The sequence below is a fragment of the Pseudophryne corroboree genome, chromosome 7 (assembly GCF_028390025.1).
Source record: "Pseudophryne corroboree isolate aPseCor3 chromosome 7, aPseCor3.hap2, whole genome shotgun sequence".
NCBI lineage: Eukaryota > Metazoa > Chordata > Amphibia > Anura > Myobatrachidae > Pseudophryne > Pseudophryne corroboree.
The window spans coordinates 120,771,373-120,797,463 of NC_086450.1; the positions used below are offsets into that span (position 1 = coordinate 120,771,373).

Consider the following 26,091-nt stretch of genomic DNA (forward strand, 5'->3'; position numbering starts at 1 on the left):
CAGACAGGGCGGCACAAGAAGCAGGAGGGCAATGGCAGAAGCTGCAAGGATTCTTCGCTGGGCGGAAAATCATGTGATAGCACTGTCGGCAGTGTTCATTCCGGGAGTGGACAACTGGGAAGCAGACTTCCTCAGCAGACACGATCTTCACCCGGGAGAGTGGGGACTTCATCCAGAAGTCTTCCACATGATTGTGGTCCATTGGGAAAGACCAATGGTGGACATGATGGCGTCCCGCCTCAACAAAAAACTGGACAGGTATTGCGCCAGGTCAAGAGATCCTCAGGCAATAGCTGTGGACGCTCTGGTAACACCATGGGTGTACCAGTCAGTGTATGTGTTCCCTCCTCTGCCTCTCATACCCAAGGTACTGAGAATTATACGGCAAAGGGGAGTAAGAACGATACTAGTGGCTCCGGACTGGCCAAGAAGGACTTGGTACCCGGAACTTCAGGAGATGCTCACGGAAGATCCGTGGCCTCTACCTCTAAGAAGGGATCTGCTTCAGCAGGGACCGTGTCTATTCCAAGACTTACCGCTGCTGCGTTTGACGGCATGGCGGTTGAACGCCGGATCCTAAAGGAAAAAGGCATTCCGGAAGAGGTCATCCCTACCCTGGTCAAAGCCAGGAAGGAGGTGACTGCACAACATTATCACCGCATTTGGAGAAAATATGTTGCATGGTGTGAGGCCAGGAAGGCCCCGACAGAGGAATTTCAACTGGGTCGATTCCTACATTTCCTGCAAACAGGATTATCTATGGGCCTCAAATTAGGGTCCATTAAGGTTCAAATTTCGGCCCTGTCGATTTTCTTCCAAAAAGAATTGGCTTCAGTTCCTGAAGTCCAGACTTTTGTAAAAGGAGTACTACATATACAGCCCCCGGTTGTGCCCCCAGTGGCACCGTGGGATCTCAATGTAGTTTTAGATTTTCTCAAATCCCATTGGTTTGAGCCACTCAAATCTGTAGATTTGAAATATCTTACATGGAAAGTAACCATGCTACTGGCTCTGGCTTCAGCCAGGAGAGTGTCAGAATTGGCGGCTTTGTCGTATAAAAGCCCATATCTGATTTTCCATTCGGACAGGGCAGAATTGAGGACGCGTCCTCATTTTCTGCCTAAGGTGGTATCAGCGTTTCACCTGAACCAGCCTATTGTGGTGCCTGCGGCTACTAGCGATTTGGAGGATTCCAAGTTGCTGGACGTTGTCAGAGCATTGAAAATATATATTTCAAGGACGGCTGGAGTCAGAAAATCTGACTCGCTGTTTATACTATATGCACCCAACAAGATGGGTGCTCCTGCTTCTAAGCAGACGATTGCTCGTTGGATTTGTAGCACAATTCAACTGGCACATTCTGTGGCAGGCCTGCCACAGCCTAAATCTGTCAATGCCCACTCCACAAGGAAGGTGGGCTCATCTTGGGCGGCTGCCCGAGGGGTCTCGGCATTACAACTCTGCCGAGCAGCTACGTGGTCAGGGGAGAACACGTTTGTAAAATTCTACAAATTTGATACCCTGGCTAAGGAGGACCTGGAGTTCTCTCATTCGGTGCTGCAGAGTCATCCGCACTCTCCCGCCCGTTTGGGAGCTTTGGTATAATCCCCATGGTCCTGACGGACTCCCAGCATCCACTAGGACGTCAGAGAAAATAAGATTTTACTTACCGATAAATCTATTTCTCATAGTCCGTAGTGGATGCTGGGCGCCCATCCCAAGTGCGGATTGTCTGCAATACTTGTACATAGTTATTGTTACAAAAAAATCGGGTTGTTTATTGTTGTGAGCCATCTTTTCAGAGGCTCCTACGTTATCATACTGTTAACTGGGTTCAGATCACAAGTTGTACGGTGTGATTGGTGTGGCTGGTATGAGTCTTACCCGGGATTCAAAATCCTTCCTTATTGTGTACGCTCGTCCGGGCACAGTATCCTAACTGAGGCTTGGAGGAGGGTCATAGGGGGAGGAGCCAGTACACACCACCTAGTGGTCAAACTTTTAAATTTTGTGCCCTGTCTCCTGCGGAGCCGCTATTCCCCATGGTCCTGACGGAGTCCCAGCATCCACTACGGACTATGAGAAATAGATTTATCGGTAAGTAAAATCTTATTTTTTTTTTAACTAGAAAGGTCAGATGGGGTTAGCTTAGAGCCAAGATAGCCGCATTTGATAGAGGAGAGTCTCTGTTTGGAAACAATTGAGCCCCTTTCAGTGGCAAACGCAGGATTTCTAGAGGGGGGTTTCCAAATGTATTCCATAGTCTACCACTCTGCAGAACAGTATTAATATGTAACACTATGGACGGTCTATAGTATAGACTGTATCAAACATTTAAATAATATAAATAAGATAAGTGGTCACGAAAAAGGTTAAACATACTATAATAAATACGCAAACACAATGGAACCAGTACTACACTTTCTAAGCACATATTCTTCCACCTCATGATAAGACTCCTGTCTCTTGTTCCTGGTAGCTACTCTGGTCCAGTGCACTGATTGAGTGCTCAGAGCCACACACAGCAAACTTGATAGATGAAGTTGCTACCACTGGGCATGTGTAGCAGCTCTGCTCTGTCTCTTAACTTGCATGATGTGGCAGCAGCTCTAGTAATCGTATTATATACCGTTGCTATTGTCAAAATCTGAGCCAATTACCAAAAGAAGGGGGTGGGGGGGGTTTCGGGCAACCAGAAACCCCCCCTGCGTTTGCCTATGCCTTTTTAGTAAGTGTTGGTTTATCACGTCTTACTAAAGAAACCCCTAGTTATGTAAATAAAGTACTTCTGCCACCCCCCCCCCCCCCCCCCATCCCGTATGCTTGGGGGTCCCGCTAATCTGAAACCCTGCTAGAAAATAGCTATAGATACTGCAGAGCGTTTAGACTCCTTCATATGCCGTAAGACCTTAGCACATACCCATTATCAGAACTCCTCACATACTGCCCCCTTAAAATCTTGTTATTTACATGCTACTCAAACCCCCCCTACATACCACTTATGTGCCCAACAGTTCTCCTTCACATGCTCATCAGACATGTCCCCACATACCTGTCAGACCACCTCACATCTCTCACCTTCTCAGATCTCCATCACTTACCTTTACAGCTGGAGCCCACAGCCGGTGTAGCACATAGGAAGGAGGGAAAATAGGATTTTAATACCTACCGGTAAATCCTTTTCTGTTAGTCCATAGAGGATGCTGGGTTCACATCAAGAACCATGGGGTGTAGACTGGATCCGCAGGAGACATGGGCACTTTAAGACTTTCAAAGGGTGTGAACTGGCTCCTCCTTCTATGCCCCTCCTCCAGACTCCAGTTATAGGAACTGTGCCCAGGGAGACGGCCATTTCGAGGAAAAGGATTTATTGTTAAACCAAGGTGAGATACATACCAACTCACACCTCAAGCACGCCGTACAACATGGCATTCAGCATAACGCAAATCAACGGCATGAACAACGTCAGCAACAGGCTGACAAAACGTAACACAACATGTGTTGAAACGTAACAAAAAACTGCAGATACAGTACGCACTGGGACGGGCGCCCAGCATCCTCTACGGACTAAGAGAAAAGGATTTACCGGTAGGTATTAAAATCCTATTTTCTCATACGTCCTAGAGGATGCTGGGGTCACATCAAGAACCATGGGGTTATACTAAAGCTCTAGATCGGGCGGGAGAGTGCGGATGACTCTGCAGCACCGATTGACCAAACATGAGGTCCTCATCAGCCAGGGTATCAAACTTGTAGAACTTCGCAAAGGTGTTTGAACCCGACCAAGTAGCCGCTCGGCAAAGTTGTAATGCCGAGACCCCCCGAGCAGCCGCCCAGGACAGGACGAGCCCACCTTTCTGGTAGAATTGGCCTTCACCGCTTTCGGTAACTGCAATCCAGCCGTAGAATGAGCATGCTGAATCGTATGACAGATCCAGCACGCAATAGTCTGCTTGGAAGAAGGAGCCCCAATCTTGTTGTGAGCATACAGGACAAACAGAGCCTCCGTTTTCCTAAACTGAGCCGTTCTGGCGACATAAATTTTCAAAGCTCTGACTACATCGAGAAACTTTGATTCCAGCAAGGCGTCAGTAGCCACTGGCACCACAATCGGTTGGTTCAAGTGGAATGACGAAACCACTTTTGGCAGAAATTGCTGACAAGTCCTCAACTCTGCTCTATCTTCATAGAAGATCAAATAAGGGCTCTTGTGAGTCAAGGCCGCTAATTCAGACACCCGCCTTGCGGATGCCAAGGCCAACAGCAGGACCACTTTCCAAGTGAGGAATTTCAGCTCTACCTTCTGTAACAGTTCAAACCAATGAGATTGAAGGAATTGCAACACCACGTTAAGATCCCACGGTGCCACTGGGGGCACAAAGGGAAGTTGGATGTGCAACACGCCTTTCACGAAAGTCTGAACTTCTGGAAGGGAGGCCAATTGTTTTTGGAAGAAAACCGATAAGGCTGAAATTTGTACTTTATTTGAGCCCAACTTTAGGCCCGCATCCACACCAGCTTGTAGAAAATGGAGAAAACGTCCTAACTGAAATTCTTCCGTAGGAGCCTTCCTGGATTCACACCAAAACACATATTTTCTCCAAATATGGTGGTAATGTTTAGACGTTACTCCTTTTCTGGCCTGAATAAGAGTGGGGATGACTTCCTTGGGAATACCCTTTCGGGCTAGGATCCGGCGTTCAACCGCCAAGCCGTCAAACGAAGTCGCGGTAAGTCTTGGAACACGCACGGCCCCTGCTGTAACAGATCCTCCCTCAGAGGAAGAGGCCAGGGATCTCCTATGAGTAATTCCTGAAGATCTGGATACCAAGCCCTCCTTGGCTAGTCTGGAACAATGAGGATCGCTTGAACCTTTGTTCTTCTTATGATCTTTATCACTTTTGGAACGAGTGGAAGCGGAGGAAACACACACACCGACTGAAACACCCACGGTGTCACTAGGGCGTCCACTGCTATTGCTTGAAGGTCTCTTCAACAATATCTCTGAAGTTTCTTGTTGAGGCGAGACGCCATCATGTCTATTTGAGGAATTCCCCAAAGACTTGTCACTTCTGCAAAGACCTCTTGATGAAGACCCCACTCTCCTGAATGGTGATCGTGTCTGCTGAGGAAGTCTGCTTCCCAGTTGTCCACTCCTTGAATGAAGATCGCTGACAGAGCGCTTGTATGCCTTTCCGCCCAGCGGAAGACCTTTGTGTCCTCTGCCATTGCCGCTCTGCTCTTTGTTCCGCCCTGGCGGTTTATGTACGCTACTGCTGTTATGTTGTCCGACTGAATCAAGACGGGCCGATTGCGAAGAAGATGTTCCGCTTGCAGAAGGCCATTGTAAATGGCCCTTAACTCCAGAACGTTTATGTGTAGACAAAGTTCCTGGCTTGACCATCTTCCCTGGAAGCTTTCCCCCTGTGTGACTGCTCCTCAGCCTCGGAGACTTGCATCCGTGGTCACTAGGATCCAGTCCTGGATCCCGAACCTGTGTCCCTCTAGGAGGTGAGAGCTGTGCAGTCACCACAGGAGTGAGATTCTGGTCTTGGAAGACAGGATTATCCTTCGGTGTATGTGCAGATGGGACCCGGACCACTTGTCCAACAGCTCCCTCTGAAACACTCTGGCATGGAATCTGCCAAACTGAATGGCCTCGTAGGCCGCCACCATCTTCCCCAGCAACCGAGTGCATTGATGGATCGATACTCTTGCTGGTTTCAGAATTTGTTTGACCAGGTTCTGAATTTCCAGAGCCTTTTCCACTGGAAGAAAAACTTTCTGTAATTCTGTGTCCGGAATCATTCCCAAAAACGACTGCCGTCTCGTCGGAACCAACTGTGATTTTGGCAAGTTTAGGAGCCATCCATGTTGCTGCAGAATTGACAGGGAGAGCGTAATGTTCTGCAGTAATTGGTCCCTGGATCTCGCCTTTATCAGGAGATCGTCCAAGTACGGGATAATTGTGACTCCTTGTTTGCACAGGAGAACAATCATTTCGGCCATTACCTTGGTGAAAACCCCTGAGCCGTGGACAGACCAAACGGCAACGTCTGAAATTGGTAATGACAATCCTGAACTGCAAACCTCAGGTAAGCCTGATGTGGAGGATAAATGGGAACATGTAAGTAGGCATCCTTTATGTCTACCGACACCATAAAATCCCCCCCCCCCCCCTCCAGACTGGAGATCACTGCCCGGAGAGATTCCATCTTGAATTTGAATTTTCTTAGGTAGAAATTGAGGGATTTGAGGTTCAGGATTGGTCTGACTGAGCCGTCTGGCTTCGGGACCACGAATAGGCTCGAATAAAAGCCTTCTCCCTGTTGCGACGAGGGAACCCTGACAATGACTTGATTGTGACACAATTTTTGTATTGCGGCGCATACCACCTCCCTGTCCGGAAGAGAAGCTGGTGAGGGGGAACGTCTTGAAACTCCAGTTTGTACCCCTGGGACACTATTTCTAAAACCCATGGGTCCAGGGCCGAACGAGCCCAGAACTGACTGAAGAGCTTGAGACGTGCCCCCACCGGTGCGGACTCCCGCAGAGGAGCCCCAGCGTCATGCGGTGGATTTGGCAGAAGCCGGGGAGGACTTCTGCTCCTGGGAACCGGCCACGGCCGGTGATAGTTTACCTTTTCCCTTTCCTCTATTAGCAAGGAAGGAAGACCCTCTGCCTTTTCTGTATTTATTGGGCCGAAAGGACTGCATCTGATAGTGGTGTGCTTTCCTTTGTGGTGCAGGCACATAAGGTAAAAATTATGACTTACCCGCGGTAGCCGTAAAAACCAAATCAGCGAGGCCATCACCAAACAATACACCACCTTTATACGGTAGAAACTCCATAGCTTTCTTAGAGTCAGCATCAGCATTCCATTGATTAATCCACAATGCTCTCCTAGCTGAGACTGCCATGGCATTGGCCCTTGATCCCAAGAGGTCAATATCCCTCACAGCTTCCTTTAGGTAGACTGCAGCGTCCCTGATATAACCTAGTGTCAAAAGAATGCTATCCCTATCCAGGGTATCTATTTCAGATGACAAGTTATCTGCACATTTTTTCGATAGCACTACTCACCCACACAGATGCAATGGCTGGTCTGAGTAGCGTACCCGTGGTGACATAAATGGATTTCAATGTATTTTCCTGCCTACGATCCGCAGCATCCTTTAGGGCTGCCGTGTCAGGGGACGGAAGAGCCACCTTTTTGGACAGCCGTGATAGAGCTTTGTCCACAATGGGGGGTGACTCCCATTTTTCCCTATCCCCAGAGGGAAACAGATACGCCACTGGAATCCTTTTGGGAATCTGAAACTTTTTGTCAGGATTTTCCCAAACCTTTTCACAAAGCGTGTTCAGTTCATGAGAGGGAGGAAACGTTACCTCAGGTTTATTTCCTTTATACATACAGACCCTAGTATCAGGAACAGTAGGGTCCTCAGTGATATTTAATACGTCTTTTATTGCCATAATCATGTATTGAATGCTCTTTGCCAGTTTTGGATCTAATCTGGCATCACTATAGTCGACACTTGAGTCCGTGTCCGTGTCGGTATCCGTATCTGCTAGCTGGGCAAATGAACGTTTTTGTGACCCCGAGGGGGTCTGGACTTGTAACAACACATCCTCTATGGATTTCTTCCATGCCTGGTTCTGAGACTCAGATTTATCCAATCTCTTATTTATCAGAGCCACATTAGCATTCAAAGCACTCAAAACATTCACCCAATCAGGTGTCAGCGGTGCCGACAGGGTCACTCCCACAGCCGTTTGTGTCCCTAACATAGTCTCCTCCTGGGAAGAGCATTCCGCCTCAGACATGCCGACACACGTGTACCCAACACACACAGACACACTGGGCCTGTAGGGGACAGACCCACAGTAAAGCCTGTCAGAGAGACACAGAGGGAGTTATTGCCAGCTCACACCCCAGCGCTCAATCCCGGTCTGAAACACCACAGAAAATGCCCCAGACCTGCAGCGCTTTTATAATTAACATATAATGCACCAAAATAACTGTGCCCCCCCCCCCCCCCCCCCCCGCCGTGTTTTTCATCCTGATACTTATGCAGCAGTGTGAGGAAGGACAAGCATCTCTGCAGCCTTGTGTAGAGAAATGGCGCCGGGCTGTGTGCTGTGAGGGCTATGCTCCGCTCCCGTAATGGCGCGCTTCAGACCCGCTCTTTTCAAATACATTTCTCTATCGTCCTAGTGGATGCTGGGGTTCCTGAAAGGACCATGGGGAATAGCGGCTCCGCAGGAGACAGGGCACAAAAAGTAAAGCTTTTCCAGATCAGGTGGTGTGCACTGGCTCCTCCCCCTATGACCCTCCTCCAGACTCCAGTTAGATTTTTGTGCCCGGCCGAGAAGGGTGCAATCTAGGTGGCTCTCCTAAAGAGCTGCTTAGAAAAAGTTTAGCTTAGGTTTTTTATTTTACAGTGAGTCCTGCTGGCAACAGGATCACTGCAACGAGGGACTGAGGGGAGAAGAAGTGAACTCACCTGCGTGCAGGATGGATTGGCTTCTTGGCTACTGGACATCAGCTCCAGAGGGACGATCACAGGTACAGCCTGGATGGTCACCGGAGCCGCGCCGCCGGCCCCCTTGCAGATGCTGAAGTCAGAAGAGGTCCAGAATCGGCGGCTGAAGACTCCTGCAGTCTTCTAAAGGTAGCGCACAGCACTGCAGCTGTGCGCCATTTTCCTCTCAGCACACTTCACACGCAGTCACTGAGGGTGCAGGGCGCTGGGGGGGGGCGCCCTGGGAGGCAAATGTAACCTATATAAAGGCTAAAAATACCTCACATATAGCCCCCAGAGGCTATATGGAGATATTTACCCCCTGCCTGGATTCACTAAATAGCGGGAGACGAGCCCGCCGGAAAAGGGGCGGGGCCTATCTCCTCAGCACACTGCGCCATTTCCTCTCACAGCTCCGCTGGTCAGGACGGCTCCCAGGTCTCTCCCCTGCACTGCACTACAGAAACAGGGTAAAACAGAGAGGGGGGGCAAATTTATGGCGATATTTTGATATATATAAAGCAGCTATAAGGGAGCACTTATTATAAGGCTATCCCTGTTATATATAGCGCTTTTGGTGTGTGCTGGCAAACTCTCCCTCTGTCTCCCCAAAGGGCTAGTGGGTCCTGTCTTCGTTAGGAGCATTCCCTGTGTGTCTGCTGTGTGTCGGTACGTGTGTGTCGACATGTATGAGGACGATATTGGTGTGGAGGCGGAGCAATTGCCAAATATGAGGATGTCACCCCCTAGGGAGTCGACACCAGAATGGATGCCTTTATTTATGGAACTACGGGATAGTGTCAACACGCTAAAGCAGTCGTTTGACGACATGAGACGGCCGGACAATCAATTAGTGCCTGTCCAGGCGACTCAAACACCGTCAGGGGCTGTGAAACGCCCTTTGCCTCAGTCGGTCGACACAGACCCAGACACAGGCACTGACTCCAGTGGTGACGGTGACGAATCAACCGTATTTTCCAGTAGGGCCACACGTTATATGATTTTGGCAATGAAGGAGGCGTTACATTTAGCTGATACTACAGGTACCACTAAACAGGGTATTATGTGGGGTGTGAAAAAACTACCTATAGTTTTTCCTGAATCAGAAGAATTAAATGACGTGTGTAAATGAAGCGTGGGTTGCCCCTGATAAAAAGCTGATAATTTCAAAGAAATTATTGGCATTATACCCTTTCCCGCCAGAGGTTAGGGAGCGCTGGGAAACACCTCCTAGGGTGGACAAGGCGCTAACACGCTTATCTAAACAAGTGGCGTTACCCTCTCCTGAGACGGCCGCACTTAAAGATCCATCAGATAGGAGGATGGAAAATATCCAAAAAAGTATATACACACATGCAGGTGTTATACTACGACCAGCTATAGCGACTGCCTGGATGTGCAGTGCTGGGGTAGTTTGGTCAGAGTCCCTGATTGAAAATATTGATACCCTGGACAGGGACAATATTTTACTGTCGTTAGAACAAATAAAGGATGCATTTCTTTATATGCGTGATGCACAGAGGGATATCTGCACACTGGCATCACGGGTAAGTGCTATGTCCATTTCGGCCAGAAGAGCTTTATGGACGCGACAGTGGACAGGCGATGCGGATTCAAAACGACATATGGAAGTTTTGCCGTATAAAGGGGAGGAGTTATTTGGAGTCGGTCTATCAGATTTGGTGGCCACGGCTACAGCCGGGAAATCCACCTTTCTACCTCAAGTCACTCCCCAACAGAAAAAGGCACCGACTTTTCAACCGCAGCCCTTTCGTTCCTTTAAAAATAAGAGAGCAAAGGGCTATTCATATCTGCCACGAGGCAGAGGTCGAGGGAAGAGACAGCAACAGGCAGCTCCTTCCCAGGAACAGAAGCCTTCCCCGGCTTCTACAAAAGCCTCAGCATGACGCTGGGGCTTCTCAAGCGGACTCGGGGACGGTGGGTGGTCGTCTCAAAAATTACAGCGCGCAGTGGGCTCACTCGCAGGTAGATCCCTGGATCCTGCAGATAATATCTCAGGGGTACAGGTTGGAATTAGAGACAGATCCACCTCGCCGTTTCCTGAAGTCTGCTTTACCAACGTCCCCCTCCGAAAGGGAGACGGTTTTGGAAGCCATTCACAAGCTGTACTCTCAGCAGGTGATAGTCAAGGTACCTCTTCTACAACAAGGGAAGGGGTATTATTCCACTCTTTTTGTGGTACCGAAGCCGGATGGCTCGGTAAGGCCTATTCTAAATCTGAAGTCCTTGAACCTGTACATAAAGATGTTCAAGTTCAAGATGGAGTCACTCAGAGCAGTGATAGCGAACCTGGAAGAGGGGGACTTTATGGTATCCTTGGACATCAAGGATGCGTATCTCCACGTTCCAATTTACCCCTCACACCAGGGGTACCTCAGGTTCGTTGTACAAAACTGTCACTATCAGTTTCAGACGCTGCCGTTCGGATTGTCCACGGCACCTCGGGTCTTTACAAAGGTAATGGCCGAGATGATGATTCTGCTTCGAAGAAAAGGCATATTAATTATCCCATACTTGGACGATCTCCTAATAAGGGCAAGGTCCAGAGAACAGCTAGAGATGGGATTAGCACTGTCTCAAGAAGTGCTAAAACAGCACGGGTGGATTCTGAATATTCCAAAATCCCAGTTAATGCCGACAACTCGTCTGCTGTTCCTAGGGATGATTCTGGACACGGTTCAGAAAAAGGTTTTTCTCCCGGAGGAAAAAGCCAAGGAGTTATCCGAGCTTGTCAGGAACCTCCTAAAACCAGGAAAAGTGTCTGTACATCAATGCACAAGAGTCCTGGGAAAAATGGTGGCTTCTTACGAAGCAATTCCATTCGGCAGATTCCACGCAAGAATTTTCCAAAGGGATCTGTTGGACAAATGGTCAGGGTCGCATCTTCAGATGCACCTGCGGATAACCCTGTCTCCAAGGACAAGGGTGTCTCTTCTGTGGTGGTTGCAGAGTGCTCATCTATTGGAGGGCCGCAGATTCGGCATACAGGATTGGATCCTGGTGACCACGGACGCCAGCCTGAGAGGCTGGGGAGCAGTCACACAAGGAAGAAACTTCCAGGGAGTATGGACGAGCCTGGAAACGTCTCTTCACATAAACATTCTGGAACTAAGAGCAATATACAATGCTCTAAGCCAGGCAGAACCTCTGCTTCAGGGAAAACCGGTGTTGATCCAGTCGGACAACATCACGGCAGTCGCCCATGTGAACAGACAGGGCGGCACAAGAAGCAGGAGTGCAATGGCAGAAGCTGCAAGGATTCTTCGCTGGGCAGAGAATCATGTGATAGCACTGTCAGCAGTGTTCATCCCGGGAGTGGACAACTGGGAAGCAGACTTCCTCAGCAGACACGATCTTCACCCGGGAGAGTGGGGACTTCATCCAGAAGTCTTCCACTTGCTGGTAACCCGTTGGGAAAGACCAATGGTGGACATGATGGCGTCTCGCCTCAACAAAAAACTGGACAGGTATTGCGCCAGGTCAAGAGATCCGCAGGCAATAGCTGTGGACGCGCTGGTAACGCCTTGGGTGTACCAGTCGGTGTATGTGTTTCCTCCTCTGCCTCTCATACCAAAAGTATTGAGAATTATACGGCAAAGAGGCGTAAGGACGATACTAGTGGTTCCGGATTGGCCAAGAAGGACTTGGTACCCGGAACTTCAAGAGATGATCACGGAAGATCCGTGGCCTCTACCTCTAAGGAGGGACTTGCTTCAGCAGGGTCCCTGTCTGTTTCAAGACTTACCGCGGCTGCGTTTGACGGCATGGCGGTTGAACGCCGGATCCTAAAGGGAAAAGGGCATGCCGGAAGAAGTCATTCCTACTTTGATTAAAGCAAGGAAGGAAGTAACCGTGCAACATTATCACCGAATTTGGCGAAAATATGTTGCGTGGTGCGAAGATCGGAGTGCTCCGACGGAGGAATTTCAACTGGGTCGATTCCTACATTTCCTGCAATCAGGATTGTCTATGGGTCTCAAATTGGGATCTATTAAGGTTCAAATTTCGGCCCTGTCGATTTTCTTTCAAAAAGAATTGGCTTCAGTCCCTGAAGTCCAGACCTTTGTTAAAGGAGTGCTACATATACAGCCTCCTGTGGTGCCTCCAGTGGCACCGTGGGATCTCAATGTGGTTTTGGACTTTCTAAAATCTCATTGGTTTGAACCACTAAAGAAGGTGGATTTGAAATATCTCACATGGAAAGTGACCATGCTTCTAGCCCTGGCTTCGGCCAGGAGAGTGTCAGAACTGGCAGCTTTATCTTACAAAAGCCCATATCTGATTTTCCATTCGGACAGGGCAGAACTGCGGACTCGTCCGCATTTTCTCCCTAAGGTGGTGTCAGCATTTCATCTGAACCAGCCTATTGTAGTGCCTGCGGCTACAAGTGACTTGGAGGACTCCAAGTTACTGGACGTTGTCAGAGCATTAAAAATATATATTGCAAGGACAGCTGGAGTCAGAAAATCTGACTCGTTGTTTATATTGTATGCACCCAACAAGATGGGTGCTCCTGCGTCTAAGCAGACGATTGCTCGTTGGATCTGTAGCACAATCCAACTTGCACATTCTGTGGCAGGCCTGCCACAGCCTAAATCTGTAAAGGCCCACTCCACAAGGAAGGTGGGCTCATCTTGGGCGGCTGCCCGAGGGGTCTCGGCATTACAACTTTGCCGAGCAGCTACGTGGTCAGGGGAGAACACGTTTGTAAAATTTTACAAATTTGATACTCTGGCTAAGGAGGACCTGGAGTTCTCTCATTCGGTGCTGCAGAGTCATCCGCACTCTCCCGCCCGTTTGGGAGCTTTGGTATAATCCCCATGGTCCTTTCAGGAACCCCAGCATCCACTAGGACGATAGAGAAAATAAGATTTTACTTACCGATAAATCTATTTCTCGGAGTCCGTAGTGGATGCTGGGCGCCCATCCCAAGTGCGGATTATCTGCAATAATTGTACATAGTTATTGTTAACTAATTCGGGTTATTGTTGAAGGAAGCCATCTTTCAGAGGCTCCGCTGTTATCATACTGTTAACTGGGTTTAGATCACAAGTTGTACGGTGTGATTGGTGTGGCTGGTATGAGTCTTACCCGGGATTCAAAATCCTCCCTTATTGTGTACGCTCGTCCGGGCACAGTACCTAACTGGAGTCTGGAGGAGGGTCATAGGGGGAGGAGCCAGTGCACACCACCTGATCTGGAAAAGCTTTACTTTTTGTGCCCTGTCTCCTGCGGAGCCGCTATTCCCCATGGTCCTTTCAGGAACCCCAGCATCCACTACGGACTCCGAGAAATAGATTTATCGGTAAGTAAAATCTTATTTTTTATACTGGCGGGGGTCCGGACAGTGCCCTGGCACTATGTCCGCTCTTGCCAGTTACTTATAGAGGTCATATATGCTGCCCAGGGCCCCCCTCCCCCCGCGCCCTGCACCCTGTAGTGCCGCTGTCTGTGGGAGCATGGCGTGCAGCGTGCGAGTGCTGCGGTACCTCAGAAGCCGTCACTGAAGTCTTCTTTTCTTCTTCTACTCACCTGTCTTCTGACTTCTGGCTCTGCAAGGGGGGTGACGGCGGGCTCTGGGAACGAGCATCTAGGCGTACCTAGCGATCAGACCCTCAGGAGCTAATGGTGTCCTGTAGCCAAGGAAGCAGAGCCTTTAAACTCACAGAATTAGGTCTGACTTCTCTCCCCTAAGTCCAACGAAGCAGGGAGACTGTTGCCAGCAGTACTCCCTGAAAATAAAAAACCTAACATAAGTCTTTTTCAGAGAAACTCAGTAGAGCTCCTCAAAGTGCATCCAGTCTCACTGGGCACAGATTCTAAACTGGAATCTGGAGGAGGGGCATAGAGGGAGGAGCCAGTTCACACCCTTTGAAAGTCTTAAAGTGCCCATGTCTCCTGTGGTTCTCGTCTATACCCCATGGTTCTTGATGTGACCCCAGCATCCTCTAGGACGTATGAGAAAGCACACTGTACTCTTTCCTCCTCTTCTGATTGATTGAGCTGTGTGACTTCCCTGCATTGTGCAAAGGAAGTTACAAGATGAAGAAGCCAACTGTTCCCAGTCAGTCCAGCTGGGATGGAGATGGTATCCTAGCTGATGGGATCCCGACAGCCATAATACCAGCAGCGAGTCCCCTCGCGGGCTTTCTGTGCTCGCCACGCTTCGGACCCAGTGACGAGCTTAGCTCAGCTCGCCACGGGTTCTCTTCTCCCTCGGGTGGTGGCGTGAACCCAGCACCCGAGTGGGAATACCGGGAAGCAGTCGGTATTCTGATTGCTGCCATTTTACCAGCTGTCGGGATCCTGAACGTCTGGATCCCGACAACCGGTATATTAACTACATCCCATGCAGCTTGCTCAATTTAATTAACTAAAGTAATTCATTAATAATGTTCTGCTGTTCCATATTCTGTTAACCTGTAAAACTATTGTGTGTTCTAGACTCGGGCTAAGAAGGTATTTGATTTGATGTGACAGGCTGTAGAGTTTACTAAATTTTACATTATGTGTTATTCCTTTTGCACATCTTTGTCCTTTATAATATACTCATATTTGATAACAAAATAAAATCAACAATCACAAAAGAGTGTTGCAAATTTGTATTCCCAATCTCCATCCTATTGTTATCAAGAACCCTGCAGTTATTCAGAAAGTTATGGTAATCCTTGCTGTTCAATTTGCCCAATATTTGTTTTGTAAATAAATTAAAAGATGTATTTGTCCCTATTGTGCCACTCTCTCTTAAAACTTTTGTGCATACTAGCAGCGGGTTATAAAGATAGCAATGGTATTTTTGAACACGCAAAGTCTTCTAAAAAAACAAGGCATGATTTTTGTATGTACTGCGCAATCAAATTACTATTAATAAATGGATTTTATGAGCACAAATGAGAAATTATAAACTACAGAAAAAAGTGAAACAGAAAAAAAACTAGAAAAGTGATAAAATAAAGAGCAAATTGTTAGCACTGTAAACTATATTGAAGAGCAGAATGAATGTTCTCTGTTAGTGCTGTAGGTTTCATCTTGCAAGCAGCAAATCATATTTCAAGCATATCCAGTCATTTTAAACATTCAACCGTCTGCGCTTTAAAGTCTTTCAGAAAAGAAAGCTCTGACCTATTTCCAAATTACTACTCTGTGACATGTACATAACCATGTGTACTAATAGACAAACATTTGTGAATCATGTCTATATCATGTTGTTGACAGGCCCGGGAATTACAAGCCAGGGTATTGAAGAGAGCTCAGCTTGAGCAGCCAGACGCTGTCCCTTCCCAGAAGTCTCTGGCAGCAGAAATCTGTGCAGAAATCGCCAGACATGCGGCAGCCCAGCGAGACTACGACAAAGCAATCAAATTTTACAAAGAAGCACTAGTCTACTGTGAAACAGACAATAAGGTACAGAGCGTTAACCTTGGGGTTCTGCAGGCAGATCGCTGGCTAGCCCAATTCCTCTGTGTTGTTTGTCAGATCTGAAGAATAAAATAGAAGTAGAAAACCGCACGTGCAGTGTAAATTCTGTAAGGAACATTTTGTGGCATGCTTTTAGCTAGAGAAATGGATATGTAAATGCGTAGATATATTAACCTGTAAATGTTAAATAAGCATCTCTGGATATGAAGATGAATACATAAGAGTTGGTTGAATTGGTAAAACACATGCACACAGTACATAGATCGTGACTGCAGGTAAGAACATAGAATTTCATATAGGCAGCCCTTATTTGTTAAACATCATAGCAATGTCGGTAAAGCAGTAAGTAGGGAAATAGTACATAATGATGACATTGTGTTTTTCTTTTTCATCCACTAGGGGTCACTGGAGTACTCTTGGGATATGGACGGCTTCCACCGGAAGAAGGCACTGAATAAATAATTTTTTTGAAACTACTCCTCCCCTCCATATCCCAGAGTACCTCAGTGTTTTTTCTGTGCTCGACACAGTTAGAAGGCTTGTGGAGTTTGTCCACACTTATTGGAATTTTTTATTCAAGATTTTCTTTTTCATTGATTGCCACATCCCTTCCCCCCTTCCGATAGGCGTGGGTCCGGGATAGTGGAAGCTGCTAGAGAGCAGCTGTGGGTGTCGGACCTCTCTAAAAAGAGCTCCCTCACACCACGTGCAGGCTGCCTGCAAGAAGCTGGACGGAGCTTGAACAAGAAGCCCCGTCATAGCCCTCACTACAGGGAGTCCAGGTATGTTGGGTAGGGGCGGTCAGCTTACGCTGCCGCCCCGCTGTTTGGGGAACTGTATTGTGGAGAGCGCAGATAACCGCTGACTAGCCCGCCGTTTCCCGAGTTCACGCGTGCATAGGCCGCTTCACGGCTCTATGCTAGGCGCTCTCCGGATCCCGCTAGCCGCCGCTTCCAGCGCTGCCGCTTCTAAGACAGGTTCCCCGCTGTCCCGGAGCCGCGCGTGCATAGGCCGCTCCACGGCTCTATGCGGTGCGCTCTCTGGCTCCCGCTGGCCGTCGCTTCTAGCGCCGCAGCAGCTGATGAGATTCCCGCTGTCCCTGAGCTACACGTGCATAGGCCGCTCCACTGCTCTATGCTGTGTGCTCTCTGGCTCCCGCTGGCCGCTGCTTCCAGCGCCGCAGCAGCTGATGAGATCCCCGCTGTCCCTGAGCTACACGGGCATAGGCCGCTCTACGGCTCTATGCTGTGCGTTCCACGGCCTCCAGCCCCGTGTAAGGGCAGTACACGGAGCTCGGAGGGATGGGGGTGGGGGAGACACATTAGGGGTGCATCAGTGATACAAGGGTGTTAGTAGGCTATTAAACCTTGTATCAGAACATGTATTGCAGTTTAGGGAAGTTATTCTGCATTTTGTGTTTGTATTATACTGGAAACTTGGTATTTTAACCATGCTTCCTGTTTTGTTTTTCCTGTCTGTTTCCAGGGTTCCTATATTACATCTCTACTAAGGACGCAGGGGTGTTAGGGGAATTTGGGGATCAGGTCAGATTACTGGCGTGCACTGCACTTTGACAGATATATTTATATACAAGAACCTTAGTGCTATTACTGAGTCGTGCAAATTGTCTGTGTGTAGTTTGTATTGTCTGTCTGCATAATGAGTAAGGCACCAGCAAAGTCTAAGAAGCAAAATTCTTGTCATGTCTGTAAAAATGTGTTGCCTGATGGATCTACCACATGTACAGTATGTTTTGTAAATTCAGCTACAAATACTATATCCACTCCAGTTTTAAAGCCAGTTTCATCTCCGGACCCTCCATGGACTATGCTTGCAAATGTCCTGGTTGGTTTGCAATCAGAATTGGCCGCCACTCGTCAAGAGCGGGAGGCGGCAAGATCTGAGTCTAAGATGAGACCGCTAGAGTTACCAGAGGAGTCTCAATCTGGCCAAAAGTCCAAGTCCACCTTGGGTGGCAAGGATAAGTTTCTTTTTTCTTATAATTTGCCAGGTTCTGCGATGCTAGACCTCACTGCGGATGAGTGTGAGGAGGGCGAAATAGATCAGCAGTCAGATAGTGACGATTTTGACAGCCCAGGCATTGATAATCTCATCAGAGCGGTGCGTCAGTCTCTGAAGTTTACAGAAACTGAGGAGCCTCTGACAAATGATGAAGTAGTCTTTACTAAACAACAGAGATCTCCGATGTGTTTTCCTGTTTCGGAATCTCTTAATAAAATGTTACTAGAAACACGAAAGAATCTGGATAAACGGTTTTCTATACCTCGCAGATTTAAGTCGAGTTACCCGTTTCCAGAGTCCATGACAGCTACATGGGAGAATCCACCATTGGTGGATTCGTCCGTATCTAAAAATAGGATTTTGGTACTTACCAGGTAAATCCTTTTCTTTGAATCCATAGGGGGCACTGGAGTACTCTTGGGATATGGACGTCTTCCACCGGAAGAAGGCACTGAATAAATTAATTTTTTGAAACTACTCCTCCCCTTCATATCCCAGAGTACCTCAGTGTTTTTTACTGAGCCGAACAGGAGCGAGAGAGGTTGACAATGGAGAATTACATATAACATAACGGACAACAATAAAGTTGACACAAAACGAAACTGACAACTAAACAGTTGACACCATAACCGATTAGCACTTGTTAAACTTGAACCAGTCGGTGAGAATGTGTTACCATAAGATCTACTGAACTTACCCCAAACCAGGTAAACTGCAATGGGTGGGCGTCCAGTGCCCCCTATGGATTCAAAGAAAAGGATTTACCTGGTAAGTACCAAAATCCTATTTTCTTTTTCATCCACTAGGGGTCACTGGAGTACTCTTGGGACGTACCAAAGTTTTCTCCGTGGGCGGGAGAGCTGTTTGGCACCTGTAACACTAGGCGGCCAAAGCTAGATGCTGGTGCCGCAAACGTTTCAAACTTGTAAAAGCGCACAAACGTGTGCACTGAAGACCATGTAGCCGCCCGGCAAAGCTGTGTCGTAGAAGCTCCACGACTCGCTGCCCATGATGTTCCCACAGCCCGTGTGGAATGAGCTGTTACTGACGTAGGCGGCTGTAACCTAGCATGAAGGTAAGCCTGACATATGGTCAGTTTAATCCATCTGGATAAGGTCTGCTTAGAAGCTGGCTAACCCATTTTGGCCGCATCATAGAGAACAAACAACGTATCCGTCTTACGAACTGTAGACGTTCGGGATACATAAACGCGTAACGCGCGTACCACATCCAAAGTTCCAGAATTTCCTGTTAATACAGGAACTACTATTGGTTGATTGATGTGAAAAGAGGACACTACCTTTGGTAGGAAAGCGGGATTCGTCCGAAGTTCCGCTCTGTCATCATGAAAAACTAAATACGGTGGCTTGCACGACAAGGCACCCAAATCTGAAACACGCCTTGCTGAATCTAAGGCTAAAAGAAAAATCGTTTTCCAAGTGAGAAATGTAATATCCACTTGTTGTAAGGGTTCAAAGTATAAGGACTGTAAGAAATCTAAAACCAGATTCAAGTCCCATGGCGCTGTAGGTGGAATGAATGGAGGCTGTACTCTGAGTACACCCGGCAGAAACGTATGTACCGACGGCAATCTTTGAAAGTAAATTGACAATGCAGATACCTGCACCTTTAGTGTGGATAGACGTAGTCCTCCATCTAACCCCGTCTGTAGAAATAACAAAAGACGGAATAACTTGAAAGATGATGTCGGAAACTTCAGAGCTTCACACCAACCTATATAAGCACGCCAAATTCTGTAATAATGAGCTGCCGTAACCGGCTTCCTAGCTCATAACATGGTTGGTATAACCGATTCAGGAATGCCCTCTCTTCTTAAGAGGGCGGTTTCAACAGCCACCCCGTCAAACGCAGCCGCGCCAAATCGGGGTAAAGGAACGGCCCCTGTTGTAACAGGTCCGGACGTAGTGGGAGCGGCCAAGGATCGTCTGCGAGTAGTCCGCAGAGATCCGAGAACCAAGCTCTCCGAGGCCAATGAGGCGCCACTAATATGACTGTGACGGACCCTCTCTTGATCCGTTTTAGCAACCGAGGGAGCAGCGGAAACAGATACACGAGGCTGTACGGCCACGCGACTGTGAGAGCATCCACCGCCACTGCCCCTGGATCTATCGTTCTGGACACATACTGGGGCACTTGGTGATTGTGGCGAGATGCCATCAGATCCACCCGAGGGTAACCCCACCTCTGGACCAACATCTGAAACACTTCTGGATTTAATGCCCACTCTCCTGGATGAAAATCCTGACGACTGAGAAAATCTGCCTCCCAGTTGTCCACTCCCGGAATGAACACTGCCGACAATATCACCTGGTGATATTCGGCCCACCTGAGGATCCGAGCTACTTCCCGCTTTGCCATGCGGCTTCTCGTTCCTCCTTGTTTGTTGATGTATGCGACCGCCGTCGCATTGTCTGACTGCACCTGGACAGTCTGAAACCGAAACATGTGCACTGCTTGTCGTAGTGCATTGTAAATTGCCTGGAGTTCCAGGACATTTATAGACAGCAATCTTTCGTGATCTGCCCAGAGACCCTGGAGCTGATAACCTTGAACTACAGCTCCCCAGCCTCTGAGACTCGCGTCTGTCGAGAGAATTATCCAATTCCAGACGCCGAACCGTCTCCCTGCGGATAGATTGTGTATTTTTAGCCACCAGAGAAGAGACACTCTGGCCTGTGGCGACAACCTCACCCTGTGGTGAATCTGCAGATGCGAGCCCGACCACTGTGCTAGCACGTCTAGTTGAAAAGGACGTGAGTGAAACCTTCCGAACTGAAGCGCTTCGAAAGCCGCCACCATTGTGCCTAAGAGGCGAATGCACAAATGTACCGAGACTCTGCGTGGCTTGAGTACTAATTGTACTAGATGACGAATGACCTGAACTTTCTGTTCTGGTAGGTAAATTCTTTGATTTACTGTATCGAGAATCATACCTAGGAATTGAAGTCGCTGAGACGGAATCAGATGTGATTTCTTGAAATTGACTATCCAACCGTGCCGAACTAGTACATTGTATGTTAGCAACGCCTGTTGGAGGAGCATCTGTTGAGACGGAGCCTTGATGTGCAAATCGTCCAGATACGGAACAATTATCACTCCCAGGGATCTGAGATGAGCTATCATCACTGACATCACCTTGGTGAATACCCGAGGCGCTGATGAGAGGCCAAACGGCAGAGCCTGAAACTGGTAATGGTCTCGCCGTATTGCAAACCGCAAGAACCTCTGATGAGGTGGCCAAATCGGAATGTGTAGGTACGCATCTTTGAGATCCAGCGCAATCATGAATTCCTATGGCTCAAAACCTGCAATTACTGACCGCAGAGATTCCATCTTGAATCTGTAGTAAGTGACATACTGATTGAGGCCCTTTAAGTTCAATATTGGCCTGACCGACCCGTCCGGCTTTGGTACCACAAACAGACTGGAATAATAACCCTGCCCCTGTTGTTGTACAGGGACCGGAATCAAAACTGCTGCATTCAGCAGAGACTGAATGGCAATCTGCAGAACCGCCTTCTTGTCGTCCGACACAGGCAGACCTGTCTTGAAAAACCTCATTGGCGGAAGACAATCGAACTCTATTTTGTATCCTTTTAACACTAAATTGCGGATCCACCCATCTGTGGAAGTCTGAAGCCACGCCCCTTAAAACGTCTGAAGGCGTGCTCCCACAATTGGAGATCCGAGATGGGCTGGGAACCCGGCATGCCACTGGCTTGTTGGCGACCTTAGCGTCTTGACGACTTGCGTTGGTTTGTTGGGCACCATGACCCCGACCTCTTCTACCAAGCGTGGCCGCTCCTCTGCCCCGCCCACGAAAGGACTGAGTTCTAAAGGATTTGAACGCCGGACCAGAATATTTACGTTTAGGTACCATTGGAGGCAATGGTAGAAAAACAGACTTTCCTCCCGTAGCCTCAGAAATCCATCTGTCCAATTCAGGACCGAACAGCTTCTCGCCACCGTAAGGTAACGCCTCTATACCTTTTTTAACCTCCGCCTCCGCTTGCCAAGAACGCAGCCAGAGTGCTCGTCGTGCTGTGACTAGCGATGATGAAAGGCGAGAAATGAGCTGACAGACGTCAGTAGAAGCTGTACATAGACAGTCAGCAGCTTCCCAGATTTGATCCGCGAGGAGTATAAGATGATCGTCTTGTAGAGCCGACTTGAGCTCTTTTATCCATACCATTAGCGCCTTAGTTACCCAAATGCCAACCAACCCAGGTCTCAGCAGCACTCATGCTGCTGTATACATGGACTTTAGCATAGTTTCTATTTTACGGGCTGCAGGGTCTTTAAGCGTAGTAGCAGTTGGTACTGGTATGGTTGACTCCTGTAAATTTGAACTTAAATCTAGAAATCTCAGAAAATGTATTAGGTGAATACAGGTTGAGTATCCCTTATCCGAAATGCTTGGGACCAGAGGAATTTTGGATATCGGATTTTTCCGTATTTTGGAATAATTGCATACCATAATGAGATATTATAGTGATGGGACCTAAATCTAAGCACAGAATGCATGTATGTTACATATACACATTATATGCACAGCCTGAAGGTAATTTTAGCCAATATTTTTTTATAACTTGGGCATTAAACAAAGTGTGTACATTCACACAATTCATTTATGTTTCATATACACCTTATGCACACAGCCTGAAGGTCATTTAATACAATATTTGTAATAACTTTTGAGTATTAAACAAAGTTTGTGTACATTGAGCCATCAAAAAACAAAGGTTTCACTATCTCAGTCTCACTCAAAAAAGTCTGTATTTCGGAATATTCCGTATTTCGGAATATTTGGATATGGGATACTCAACCTGTATTAAAAGTACTGTATCAATTTTGAAAAATTAATGGGGATAAGGAATAAGAACCTTTAATATTTGCTATAATATCAAATTTATTATAGGATATACTCCCAGTGAATGACTTTCATGATATTTTGACACATACGTACAGTATATAAATATATAGCTGTTTGATTAACTCACTAATTAAACTGTGCACTGAGCACACAGCTGAGTGACTTCTGTCTCCTCCATATCTCCCTTTTGTCTTTACATTCTCTTTGTAAAATAGTTCTTCACTGGATCACCCTTCAGGTATCTGCTGATTGCAGGGCTCCCATCCCTATTCTGTCTAAGTTCAGTCAGAATATAACCCATGACCCCTTGTACGAAAGCCGAAAGAACTGGTCTGGAACCCCAGGGTAATGGCTAGGAATTCCAAAACCAAATTGTGTCACCTGGCTTGTATTATGTCATCTACTAGAAACAAAAACGTTCTCCTGAACTCTGAATACATCTGATATATGTAAATGTTTCTCCTATCACATATGTCCCTTGTACATGTTTAGCTCATAAGCAGTCCTAAATATTTCACTTTTAACAATATAAAGCGTAACCATGTTATACAGCACGTAAAATAACATTCTGGGGGCAACTCAATTGTTCACAGTAAATTTTACTGTTTAAAAAAATGTGTTTTGTGATTTTTGGGCCAATTTATTGAATGCCTTTTTTTTTCATGTGTTTTTGCAGATGTGAAAACATGGCACTTATCAGGGATTTTGTTTCTCCTGCCTCCAGGCAAGTGAAAGAAAATCCCTGATAGTGCCGGCTATCAGGGTTAATTGAATTACCCCCCCCCCCCCCCCATGACTGACTAAGGATAGTGTTTAATGTGACAAATTATTTAATGAATATCCTAAGTAGAACCACCAAGGGAAGTACATTTAATTGTAGATATGTAGTTAATGTCTAAAAATTGGGGAAGACAAATAATAGGTACTAGGTGCTTCATCGCGCCCTACGGGCGCTCTTCACACCGTCGTAAGGGGCTACGCCCCCTTAACCCCTGTACGCCGTTCAATATATGTATTATATGGAGTATTACCTGCATTCCTAGTTTTGTGAGTGGTTAAATATTGCACAATGAAAGGGCATCGGATGGTGAAGGGGCGTAGCCCCTTGCGACGGTGTGAACAGCGCCTGCAGGGCACACTGTACAGAATGCAGCGGGTGTGGGGGGGACCGAAGGTGGGGGAGGGGGTCGGGAGGAGCTGCGGGTGGGGATGTGCGGGGGAGTGGGATCTGGAAGCGGTATTGGTGGGGGGGGGGGGTGGCGGGGGTGTCGCGGGTAGGGGAGAGGCAGGTACGGGGATCTGGCGGTTGGGGGAGGGGGTTCCGGAGGTGCTGCAGGTGGGGAACGGGGGAGTGCCCCACTGGTGGGGTAGGGGGTCCGGAAGCGAAGCGCATGAGGGAGGGGCAGGTGTGGGGGTGCTGCAGATGGGGGGGTGGTGGAGAGGCGGGTGCAGTGGGGCCACGCGGGTGGGGTAGGGGGTCAGGAGGTGCTGCGGGTGGGGTAGGGGCGAGTGCACTGCGGGTGGGGTAGGGGGTCCGGAAGCGATGCGCGTGGCTGAAGGGCAGGTGCGGGGGTGTGGCAGATGGGGGAGGGTGTCCGGTTGTGGTGCGGGTGGTTGAGGGGCAGGTGAGTGGGTGGGGTAGGGGGTCAGGATGTGCTGCGGGTGAGGGAGGGGCGGTTTCGGGGGTTGATTGCGGATGGGGGAGGGTGACTGTAGAGGCTGTGGGTGGAGGGGGGGCGGATGCTGGGGGGCTGTGGTTGAGGGAGGGGAGTGGGGGCCGTGGCTGGTGTAGGGGGTCTGGAGAGGCCGCATGTGAGGGAGGGGGGGGGTGGTGCGGCGGATGGTGGAAGGGTCGAAAGGCGCTGCAGTTGGTGGATGGGCGGGTGCAGGGGTGCTGCGGGTAGGGAAGGGGCAGGTACGGGGATCTGGCGGATGGGGGAGGGGCGAGTGTGCCGCGGGTGGGGTAAGGGGTTTGGAAGCGATGTGCATGGGGGTGGGGCAGGTGTGGGGGTGCGGCAGATGGGGGAGGGGGTCAGGAGGCGCTGCAGGTGGTGGAGGGGCGGGTGTAGTGGGGCAGGGTGTCAGGAGGTGCTTAAGGTGGGGAAGGGGCAAGTGCGCTGCGGGTGGGGTAGGGGGTCCCGAAGCGACGCATGTGGGGGAGAGGTGAGTGTGCTGCGGGTGGGGTAGGGGGTCCGGAGGCGACACCTGTGGGGGAGGGGCAGGTGCGGCAGATGGAGGAGGGGGTTCAGAGGCGCTTCGGGTGGTTGAGGGGTGGGTGCAGTGGGGCCGCTGGTGGGGTAGGTGGTCAGGAGGTGCTGTGGGTGGGGGAGGGGCTGTTGCGGGGGATGACTGGGGGTGGGGGAGGGTGTCTGTAGATGCTGTGGGTGGATGGGGGGTCTGCGGTTGGGAGGTTCTGTGGATGAGGGAGGGGCAGGGGAGTGAGGGGCTTGGGTAGTGTAGAGGGTCTGGAGGTGCCGTGTGTGGGGGGAGGGGGGGAGTGGCAGGTGGGGCGGTTGGTGGAAGGGTCCGAAGGCACTGCGGGTGGTGGATGGGTGGGCGAGTGGGTGCTGCAGGTGGGTTATGGGGTGAGGAGGCGCTGTGAGTGGGGGAGGGGTGGCTGCGGGGGTTGATGGCAGATGGGGGAGGGTGTCTGTAGAGGCTGTCGGCGGATGCGGGGTGGGGGGGCTGTGGTTGGGAGGGTCTGGTGTTGAGGGAGGGGCAGGGGACTGGGGGCCGTGGGTGGTGTAGGGGGTCTGGAGGCGCTGCATGTGGGGAGGGGTGGTCGTGTGGGGGATGGTGGAAGGTTCGGAAGGCGCTGCAGGTGGTGGATGGGCGGTTGCGGGGGTGGGGTAGGGGGTCAGGAGGCGCTGGGGGTGGTTGTGGGGGATGTCAGCGTATGGGGGAGGGTGTCTGTAGATTATGTGGGTGGAGGGGTGGTGGATGCGGGGGGGCTGTGGTAGGGGGTTGGGAGGTGCTGCGGTGGTGGGAGGGGCAGGGGAGTGGGGGCTGCGTGTGGGGTAGGAGTTCCGGAGGCACCGCGTATGGGGGAGGGTCAGGGCAGGTGCGGCGGACGGTGGATGCGCTGCGGGTACTGTACCTGGCAGCAAGGTAGTTGGAGGGTAATCATTAGCAGCTATCAGTGACACTGTTAATCTCTCTGCCCCAAGGATCCCATCTCTCATCAGCAGCAGCAGCAGGGCCGCAGGCCAC

General features: G+C 49.2%; 1 protein-coding gene across 2 annotated transcripts in view; it reads left to right on the plus strand.

The window, feature by feature from the left end:
• Nucleotides 1-26,091, plus strand: part of TTC21B (tetratricopeptide repeat domain 21B) — a 418,459-nt gene that overhangs the window by 280,612 nt on the left and 111,756 nt on the right. For both annotated transcript variants that reach the window (XM_063933597.1, XM_063933598.1), the window contains exon 20: nucleotides 15,762-15,950. In XM_063933597.1, the coding sequence (XP_063789667.1) occupies nucleotides 15,762-15,950 (189 nt within the window). The remainder of the gene's footprint in view (nucleotides 1-15,761; nucleotides 15,951-26,091) is intronic.